This window comes from Pseudorasbora parva, chromosome 10, assembly GCF_024679245.1.
Source record: "Pseudorasbora parva isolate DD20220531a chromosome 10, ASM2467924v1, whole genome shotgun sequence".
Lineage (NCBI taxonomy): Eukaryota > Metazoa > Chordata > Actinopteri > Cypriniformes > Gobionidae > Pseudorasbora > Pseudorasbora parva.
In genome coordinates this window covers 14,221,459-14,232,437 of record NC_090181.1, presented here as the reverse complement: position 1 = coordinate 14,232,437, position 10,979 = coordinate 14,221,459, and the positions used below count along the sequence as shown (strand labels likewise).

Genomic DNA, 10,979 nt, shown 5'->3' with positions numbered 1-10,979 from the left:
AGTAACATTAATAACAAAAATAAATGACTTCAGAAATAAAATAAGTCCACATAACCTACATATATTCACTCTGGGTGACTAAATAATATCTATCATTAGCCATTGGTTAATAAATTCTTAGATTTTACTCGCCAGTGTATGCGTTAGGCCAAGTATATTGTGGTGGTGTAGGTATCACTTTGTAGGCCAAAACGCGGATTCGTGGAAGCAAAACCGAATTCAATGTTGTTGTTTTTTTAATGTTTTAAATTATCATTTTAAATTATTTAGGTTACATGGCTGAAATAAGGTTCTCAACACATTGTCACGTTTTATTCTATTCTACGACGATTATTCTATATTATTCTACATCATACTCGCATACTCTTCACGTGCTATCGAAAATGTGATAATTCCCCCGCTATTGGCGGGTTTAACACGATGACAGATAGAGATGGGTCGGTGCCATTGATCTATAATGACAGTGGTCGGTGCCCGTTGATCACGCCTCTTCTGGTATGAAGGTTGAGGACTATCCTACAATTGGATAGTCCTTTATGGTTGAAGGACTATCCAATTGCATACAGAGATATTTGAATTGTGCTCATTTATCATGCCTCTTGTGCAGTAGAAAATACATAGCAGACTCCCCAAACGAATGTTTTAAATTGAGTTTGGTCTGGTGAAAGACTAATAGCTCATCAGATTCAAATTTTAAAATGAGAAGGCGTTCATGTGCAATTTTTGCAGGAACTCGTATTTAGGATACTGCATGTGAAGGTAGCATTAGTAGTACAATTGATAGTAGTACGTTAGTATTAGGCCTGACTTTTAGTAATAATTACTATTATCTATTTTTGAACACTGAATGACCAACAATATCTTAAAGGTGCACTATGCAGTATTTTTGCAGTATAATATACAAAAGGCCAGTGTTATATATTTTGTACTTACAATATCCCAAATGTTTCCAACTATTTGTAAATTGTGAGAAAATTGCTATTTTAACCCAGGACTTAGGATGTCTGAGCATAGCGTCTGAGGCAGTTGCCTATAAATTGGGTCATATCTGCCTTGGTTTTCAGTTTTATTTGGCAGAAACGCTTTATTCTTAGCAGTGTGAGCAAGTGTCACAGCAGCCGCTGAGTGAACGCACAGAGTAACGTCATAACATAATTTTAAACACACTTGCAGTTGTATCTAATATGATACAGAGCTTACCTCATACTCATGACTGGAAAAGCGGAAATAGCGCCAGCACCCGGCGTCGAATGTGTCCCATCCCGTCATTAAAAAAAGTCTGCTCGCGAGGCATGTGTAACCATAGACATCATATAAATGTCTATATGTGTAACAATGGCTCCAGCGGCCTTTCTCAGTTCCACAACACTCGGTCTTGCTGTGCTTCATACTACAGTAAGGTTAATAGCCGCATCCATCAACATTTTTTCTGACCTATTTTCAAGATGCTGAGCTCAAACTTGGCGTCTTCAAACTACGTAACGTTACGCCTTTATTTTGAATAGGCGCCCTCTAGCGGACGGAAAATTTGCATTTTGCACTTTTTAAGGTATAGTTCACCCCAAAATACAAATTTGATGGTTATCTGCTTACCCCCAGGCCATGAAGATTTTTAACACCAACCATTGCTCATATAATGCATGTCAATGGGGCATGTCAATTAGAATTGACATTTTAGTTCTAAAGTTTAATTAATTAGTGCTTGATTATCATAATTTACTGCATGATTGACTGATGTTTAGAGTGTACGTTCAGATATTTAAAAAGCTATTTAACAAAGAATCACACACACACAAACACTTTTTGCACTGGCGGTTAACATACCTGAATAGACCAATTATTAGTGGCAGTCTCGTATAGCACGGGACTAGAAATACAGCAGTTATCTAACAAGTTTACTGATTGACTCAGCAGTTTTACACTGTAAAAAAGCTCCCGACAAACTTTCTGTTATAAACAAGTCTCGGAACGCCTGGAAAAACTGGATCAGGTATGGCCGTGTATGGACAGCTGCTTTGGCGTTCAGTCAAAACCAAACATATGGTGCTGACGTGACAACGAACAGACGTAACTAATCACGCAAACATATCAAAACTGCTGTCAAAGTTGTCAATGATATCAGATATGGCAAAGAGGTCAGCAGGGATTAAGGCTGTGGACAGGTAACTGGCATGAGCCAAGATTAATGAGTTAATGACTGAAAGAAGATCAGTGGATTTTAGTATCAGTGGCTGAATGTGTAGGCTGGACTGTGCAGTGCATATTTGTATGGGTCGACGTGGCTGGTGTCATACCAAGCACTGAATTATGACCGATCCACAGTGCTTATTATGTGATAGTAGATGTAGAGGATCGCTGCAGTTAGTTTTAGTCAGAGAAGAATCTATTGACCATTAAGAAAGAGTCTGATGACAGATTGGTCTGAAGAGAGGCAGTGAGGAGATAAAGGCTACACGTGGGAGGCTTAGTGTCGCTGTTTGTGCTGTGTCAAGCATGTGCTGCATAAAGTAGGCCTAACACTTAATTCTCTTTCATTGATTGACTAAAAAAAAAAAATGAATGAAAATGACAATATGTTTAAGCACGTATGAATAAAAGTTGCAATTCTTATTATAAGTATTTTTTTTAGTTTATAGTTTATTCAGTACATGATGTATATATTTGGGTTTCCTGCGGTAGACCCATCCATATAAGAATATCGACCTATAGGGGGCGATATGCATACAATACATATACTATTTGGCATTTTCTCTATCAATGTTTTATCTCGTGTTCAAGACATTCAATTAGAATACATTATATGAATACATCCAGGAAAAAAATTCAGATTATTTTTTGTCATTCTTGGACAATTTATCACAACAAGAGTGAAATACATAAGAACTGTGTTGGTTCTTGGTTGCCATATTAATATGTACAAATTTTGCTTTAAATAATTACACTATTTGTTGGCCAAACAATATATTGATATTTTTGCATTGAGATTGAGAAGTGTACTAACTGAGCTTGAAAGCCTAAATAGTCTATGATATTCAGTGTTTGGGAAAGTTATGTCTGTGTATAAAATGATTGAATTAAAAATCATTGAATTACTTAGTTACTTTTTATGGAAGTAATGAGTTATGTTACTTTTGCGTAACTTGGCAAATGTAAAGGCTCTTTCACACCAAAGGTAAAATGAATAAGCCTAGTAGTAAATGCAGATTCATGCCTGTATAGTAGAGGGTGCAGCTCAAACAAACTTTTCAGCTATGCTGCCACAGAAGAATAGGACACAGGGGAAGTTAAAAGGTTAGTTGACCCAAAAAGGAAAATTATCTCTTTTATTACTTACCCTAATATCGTTCGACACCCGTAAGACCTCCGTTCATCTTCAGAACACAAATAAAGATATTTTTGTTGAAATCCGATGGCTCAGACCGGCTCAGTAAGGCTTTCATTGACACCAATGTCATTTGCTCTCTCAAGACCCATAAAAGGCACTAAAGACGTCATTACAAAGCCCATCTCACTACAGTTGAAACGATTAGAATAGTTTTTGTGCGCAAAAAAACAAAAAAAAACAACTTATATTATGGGAATTCAAAACAATTTTCCGAACGGTTATTAATCAGTGTATTGATTCATGATTCGGATCGCGTGTCAAACTGCCAACCTGCTGAAATCACATGACATTGGTGATCTGAATCTTAAATCAATATACTGATTGATAACCGTTCTGAGCATTGTTTTGAAATCGGCCCATCACTATTTCGGCCGTTATTTCGTTTTTTTTTGCGCAGAAAAACTATTTTTGCGGCTTCATAAAATTATTGTAGAATCACTCCTTTAGTGCCTTTTATAGGTCTTGAGAGTGGAAATGACACTGGTGTCAATGAAAGCCTTTCTGAGCCGTTCTGAGCCATCGGATTTCAACAAAAATACCTTCATTTGTGTCCCAAAGATGATGATGAACGGAAGTCTTACAGGTATGGAACGGCATTATAGGGTAGCTAAGTAATGAGAGAATTTAAATTTTTGGGTGAACTAACCCTTTAAACTCTCTGGGTGCTTCTTAATATCCTCCTCAAATTGATGCTTCCTCACGTTTTCTCACTCCTCCTTCCTCCAGCCTGTGACCTGGAAACCGATCTAACTTTGCCATCTTGAAGGGCATCTATCTTCTACATTTTCTAATTGCGCCATGAGAGGGCGAGGAGTGAAGAAGCTTCCTGAGGAGTCATGAGCGAGGATATAGGGGTGTATCGTTCCCTAGTGGGAAGAAAACGAGTTCTTGAGAAATATCGAATACTAACGGTAAATACATTTTTGCAAAAGTTAGATGAGTAAATGCATGCTCACATTTAGTCCAGAAGTACAGTAACCATCATGCTTACGCAGCGCACACACAACACATCTGCAACATGGGGACAAGAAAGGTGTCCATCAATAAATGGGAAAACATATGAACAGATGTTGTGCTGCAAATTTAAAATGCGTTACTTTACTAGCTTCTTGATTAAATGCTGTGTCTCTGCATGTAGTGCGATGCAGATGTAGTTAGTGATCAACACTTCACACATGTAGAAACTGTGGGCGACAACTTGCCACTACATGAGTTGTTATCTTAGTTGTAGGCCTACCCGCTCATGTGGTTTATCGTATCAGGTTTATTATAATTTAGATAACATGGGGCAGCTTTGAAGAACATTTTAAACACAGACGATAAAATAAGGGATGCAGGAACATTTCATTCACAAGTACAGTATGGATAATTTGTCAAGGGAGAGAGAAGAGGATGGGGAAAAGAGAAGGTGAGTCAAAAAAAACAAAGACTACAGGGCTGAATGAAAGAGAGAGGCGAATGTCTGTGGGCGATAAAGGAAATGGAACATGGGCAACTCAAAATTGCAACAATAAATTGCAATTTCATCATTAATTTATAGCCTAAATTTAGATATTTTTGTTGTCATTCATTAAACTCTAATAACTGCATGCTGTCACTTTGAAACAACTTAGAAAATGTATGAAAGCAATTATATTTACATTTATTAATTTAGCAGATGCTTTTATCCAAAGCGACGTATCAATGAAGAACATCATAAGCAATTTATGACAAGATGCAAGCAATAAAGTAATTAAAGTTACATTTTTAAGTTTAGAGGGTTTATTGGGCAAGGGAACTTTGTTACATTCCACCTGCTTCGCGATCAATTTAGTACACAGACATATTAAATAATCATAATTATAATTCTGTCAACATTTACTTTATATTTTTGTTTTTGTGTTTCATGTTTTTGTGAATAAAGTGAGCGTCAATGGAGTCCAAACAACACCAAACCAACAATAATTTAATGTTTTTTGGGGACTTTCCATAGGCGTAATGGTTTTTATACTGTACAATCCATATTTTCTATCCCCCTACACTGCCCCTACCCCTAAACCTACCCATCACAGGAAACATTCTGCATTTTTACTTTCTCAAAAAAAAAAAAAACATTCTGTAGGATTTATAAGATGTTTTCCTCATGGGGACCAAAAAATGTCCCCACAAGGACAAGGATTTCGGATATTGCCATCTTTGTGAGGACATTTTGTCCCCATAACGTTGGGATTACTAGCCCCCCCCCCCCCCCCCCCCCCCACACACACACACACACACACGATTAACCTTCTTTTTTCCACAGAAGAAAGAAAGTCATATACGTGTGCAACGACCTGAGGGTGAGTAAATGATGACAGAATCTTCAGTTGTTGAGTGAACTATCTCTGTAGTTTCACCTCGTGCACATTTCAAAACACTTATCATTCAAATGAACGCATTCACTGTGTGGCACTGTTGAGCTGTGCCTTAGCACCGCATCACGTTATCCCAGATAAATCCATGCAACATGATTAATAATAGTTCCCAAGGTGTATAATCCTGATTATCATCAGCTATGAACATGGAAGCGCACGCCAGAATGGTGCGCAACTCGTATTCGAACCGTTTGAGAGCCAAAGAGGAGGGGAATGAAATATGAGTTTTTTTTTTCTTTTTTTCTATACTCAAAGGGAGTGGTATAATGTCGAGATTGAGAACGAAACCAATATTGGAGAAGGCCTCAGTCTTCACTGAGACGCTGCTGTGGATAGTCTCCAGGAGATTCTGCCTTCCCACTCAAGCTCTTACCATGATGGTTTCTGATGAAAATTTGCGCTGAAAAAACAAAACCGCAGCATCCTCTTCGGGAGGAAATTTAAAGTTAGAAGAGCCGAGAAGCACCGCCCGCACATAGTGTCTCTTAATAAGAAGATACAGAGAGACATTAGGACAGAGAAAGCACTTCTGGTGAGAATCTTTCCACTCGTGCCAAATTGGACCACCGGAAGATGCGCGTTACGAGACGGTGATCCAACAAAATTAAAATGCATTTTTTAAGGAGTGCTCTTAACGCGTTTCTAATTAAAGACATGCCGGGGTAATCCACATGGGACAGCTCCTTACGTCTGCAACTGACAATAAAAAGTGAGGAACCCATGCCGGATGATCTGAAGCAACTTTACGCACCGGAGGGGGAAAATAAATAAATTAAAAGCAGCAGACTTTCGTCAATTTCCACCCACTTCGAGTCAACACGATCAACAGATGACCACGGCGGTCTTTAAACATATAAAAGAGACTCTCCTTGTGTCATGGTGCGCTAGAACCTGTGGAAGTACCTTTGGAGAGGCGACGCCAGCGGAGTCTTTTTGATGTGCTTTGCGTTAACAATATTAAACACACGGGAAGGCCGTCGAACAAGTGTAAACTAAATCTGCATTGAAGAAAAACAGGTAATTTGTTACTTTACCAAACAAACACGTGTTCCCGAAGCGCATTTGCGCAAGAGCGTTCGTGCGTAAAAGTGGTGAAAACTCGGGATTCTTGTGTGGATCTGTGATGCTGTGATTGTTTAGAGATATCGAACAATGCCTGAAGCTACAATAACTTGTTTTTAAGTGAAATGAGAACTTATTTATTGCTTGTTACAACTAAGAAAAGAGATTGTGTTTACTTCTTTTAGCTGGATATTATTACATGTGTAACCTATTTGGGTAGTCGACATACAAATTATTTTGGGATGTTGATGTATCCTGCTATACTTCATCTAAAATTGTTTTAAATAGCTTTTTGGTCATTATGATGCATATAGTTTGTATGATCTCATAGTTTTTGGAATACATGTCATTTTAAAAGAATATTTGAATTGTTTCAAATAGTGAAAAATTAAAAGATGAATGCATTCGCATACTTTTAAACCTAAAATGCTCATGATGATTGAAAAAGCCTGTGGACGAATTTTGTCAACTAACCATTCAAGTAAGTGCCAGGGAACTGAAATGACCGTGGTGTGTTTGCAGGTCTGTAAGACTGGACGCAGGGCAGAGGGGCTCTCTTTGCCCACCTTTCAGCATGAGTGCAGTGCGCACACCTGTCTTTATAGGGCTCATTTTGCTGATCCTTACTGCCGGCTACTGCAAACCGAGAGACAGGGACGACACGAGCCTGCTGGACCTCCTAATGGACAGAGTGAGACAGGCACAGGAGCATCACAGCGAGGGAAACATGCAGCATCCCTCCGAGATCATCGAGCATTCGGTGGAAACAAGAGACGTTAACAAAGTTACAAAGTCATATCAGCATGAACGCATTCTTGGTAAGCATCATCACATTCACTGGCTGACTGTGTTTGAATAATTAGAGCATTGAGGGAATACAATGGTGGTAACCTGATCTGTTATGTGGCATTGCATATCCTGTGGCCAATAAATATAAACAATCGCATTTGTGTGCAATCCTTTCTGACCTGAGGGATTTTTCCTCTTTTAACAGAGGTGTTTCCGAGAGATCTGCGACAGAAGGAGAGATTTTTAAAACATTTAACAGGTGAGCAAATGTCAGTATCTCTGTGTACTTTCTTCATTGTGTCATAGTGAATTGACAGCCACTTAAAATCAGTCTTTTTGTATTTTTGCAGGGCCGCTTTATTTTAGCCCCAAATGCAGCAAACACTTTTATAAGCTCTATCATAATACCAGGGATTGCACAATACCAGCCTGTAAGTGCCATTTCATTGAATGCCATCAGAAGCTATATCTATACCTGCTTTACCATTTATTCAGGCCAATGATTATGCATGCACATAGTTTTTATATGTACTGGTCTTCGATGTTAAATCAAATGTATCTGTCTTTTTCTAGATTATAAAAGATGTGCCCGGCTTCTTACAAGACTAGCAGGGAGTCAGCGGTGCACAGAGGGATAGATGTCGCAGGTGAATATACACAGATTTAATGGGAAACTTGTTTCTGCTGTTAGCGCTAAAATGTTTGTTATGGGAATATTTACCCAGAACACACACTAAGTGATCAAATGTCTAGGCTTGCTACCACATTCTAAAAAAAAAAGAACTTGATAGACAGTTTCTGGTTACACACACACAATGTGTAATCTACGTACAGTATACTTAAACATAACTCTACTGGAGAAATATTACACCTAACTGTTTATGACCTTTCTAATATTACGGAGCTCCCAGATTAGCTTTTACGTCACTTGTTTGGAATGAAAGGGTTTTCATATTTTAGTTAAAAGGCTGTTCTGGTGGAGTTTCTAATTCAGAGGTTCTCAGACTGTGGGTTATTGATAGAAATAAACCCTCTAGAAAGTAGATTGTATGAATTTGAAATGAATGAACTTCTTAGCTAGTGAATAGTTAGCTAATGCAAGTACCTGGGTAGTTCATTTCTACATTGTATTTTCTCCGCTGTTCCCCCTTATTGGATGTTAGGTGGTTTAACTTTTTTTGTTCCTAAACCTAAACTTACATTTTTTTGAAAACCAATTCAAATATAGTACTGCTTTTCTAATCGAACATAGGAAAATAACATGAGCAGGTCAAACTGTGGCACAAATACGTCAGTCGAAGAAAGTACATGAATATAATCGGGGATTACGTTCTCAATTGACTGTAAATGGCATGTCAACTATTTGAAGTGTTGAGCCACACTTATGGACAATGGCCTTTTTTCTTCATGCTTTAGTTCTCAGTGTAACATTAAACCTTCAGTCCTTTCACCATCTGTGTTGCACAATTAGCTTTTATGTATGGCTTTGTATCCACGCCATTGAGGTTTATTTTAGATTTTTTCATCCTGTGCCTTGTAAAAACTTATTACATTATACTTCTTACATACAAAATTGTGTACTAGAATACTTGTTTTTTTTTTCTCCAGTCATTTATTATTATTATTCTTTGCATGCACTGGTGCAGCTCTTGCATGCATTTGTAGTATGTTTCACTTGTTTGTTAAGCTTTTTGTGCTGTAGTAATTTTTGTTCATGTCAATCATTGTTTCATTTTCCAGATTTCAACTGACCTGAAGAAATAAAGAGAACCAAAAAAACGTGCCTTGGAGAAAAACAGGGAAATTAAATTAATTCAGAACAATCATATTTATCACATAAACATGGCTATTTTTTTAATGAAATGGAACTCCTCTTTTGACCTTTGTCTTCTCACATACAGCTCGTCAGTCTTGTGAGTTGACAAAACTGATGTTAGAGCCAAGTTTACTGGCAATGGTCATGGTGAAAATGAAGAAGACAACGTTTTATGGGGAAAACACACACACACAAAAATGTCCTGCTGCCAAACCACAAACTCTGGGTGTCAATTTTGACCCCATATACATTATTAGTTGAATTTGCCTTCACAGGTAGTTTTTGGTTGAAGAATAACATAGATGTTGTTTTGCAGATGTTCAAAGGTGTTTACTGACTGAACGAAGCCTTTGGTCCAATATTCCTGACAACCTCAAAGCCACATTCCTCAAAGCCAGAGCTAAATCCTTTGATTGAATTATGATTTGCATGATATTTTCTTGCCTTTTTTGTCTTTACAAGACATGTCTTGGCAGTGATGAATGCTACTGGTTGCAGTTTATTCTGTGAGAGAAATTAATTGCATTTTGCTAATATTGAATGTCTTATATTATGTATTTATACATTCAAACTATTAAATATTGCTATTGTCAAATGTATAAACATCTAAGTTAGAGCTCAGTTTGTAAATATTGTAAATATATACAGTATATATAAAACATATGATCTTTAAATAAACATGTTTGTTATATAATGTTTAAAGAGTGACGTATAAGTTTGAAGTTATTTATTCCAAATAAATGCTTTATGCTATTGCTGCTTGTCATAGTTTCCCACTCCGTTTTGGCTGTAAATCCATCTTTGAGAGGTATGAGACCCATTTAAGAGTGTGGGAAAGCAGTACCCTGCCCTTAGCTGATGTCATAACAGCACATTTAAGTGACAGCCTTCTGAAATAATGTTTCCATTGGCATTCTCAAAGATTTTTTTTTTATTATTGTTGAGGAGAAAAATGGGAGATTTTTTTTTTTGTGGTTAATCATCAAATATTATTAGTGACTGTTAAGCAAAGGAAATGCTTAATTTCAATCATTACAGCTATTTAGAGTCCAATTTAACTTTGTATGTTCACGCCAACCAGTCCAATATGTTGCAAAGTGTGTGTTTTTACATCACTTATGCAAAAAGTGCAAACATTGTTGTGTGTGTTCATGTTTCTCTATCCCGGGGACAACCTGAATGCACACTGACTCATTGAGGAAACAAACTTATAAATAATGCAGAATAAGTTTTTTTGAAAATGTAAAAATGCAGAAAATTTTGTGTGATCTGTTGGTTTAAGGGTAGGGTAAGTGTACGGAGATAGAATATACTGTTTGTACTCTGTAAAAAAAATGTTTTTGTTTTTTGTGTGTTGTACTTAAAAAAGTAAGTAACCTGGTTGCCTTAAAATTTTGAGTTTATTGAAATTAAAAATTTTAGTTGATACAATGAAGGAAATTTGTTTAATATATAGAAACTCAAAATATTATTGTATCTGAACCACACCAAAAATTTATAAATCATGAAAATAGCACTATTTGGCATGTTTCAC

At 37.0% G+C, this 10,979-nt stretch overlaps 1 protein-coding gene across 3 annotated transcripts; it reads left to right on the top strand.

Annotated features, from left to right (window-relative positions):
* Window positions 1–4,763: 4,763 nt before the first annotated feature.
* On the top strand, window positions 4,764–10,054 carry alkal2b (ALK and LTK ligand 2b). 3 transcript variants are annotated; one of them, XM_067454547.1, is made up of 6 exons: window positions 4,764–4,793; window positions 7,363–7,658; window positions 7,835–7,888; window positions 7,980–8,060; window positions 8,203–8,276; window positions 9,370–10,054. In XM_067454547.1, the coding sequence occupies exons 2-5, from the start codon at window positions 7,415–7,417 to the stop codon at window positions 8,265–8,267; spliced, it is 444 nt and encodes a 147-aa protein (XP_067310648.1). In that variant the 5' UTR covers window positions 4,764–4,793; window positions 7,363–7,414; the 3' UTR covers window positions 8,268–8,276; window positions 9,370–10,054. The 3 variants fall into 3 exon arrangements, with proteins under 3 accessions (XP_067310648.1, XP_067310647.1, XP_067310646.1); XM_067454546.1 differs by lacking the exon at window positions 4,764–4,793 and adding an exon at window positions 6,110–6,310; XM_067454545.1 differs by lacking the exon at window positions 4,764–4,793 and adding an exon at window positions 6,110–6,795.
* The last annotated feature ends 925 nt before the right edge of the window (window positions 10,055–10,979 follow it).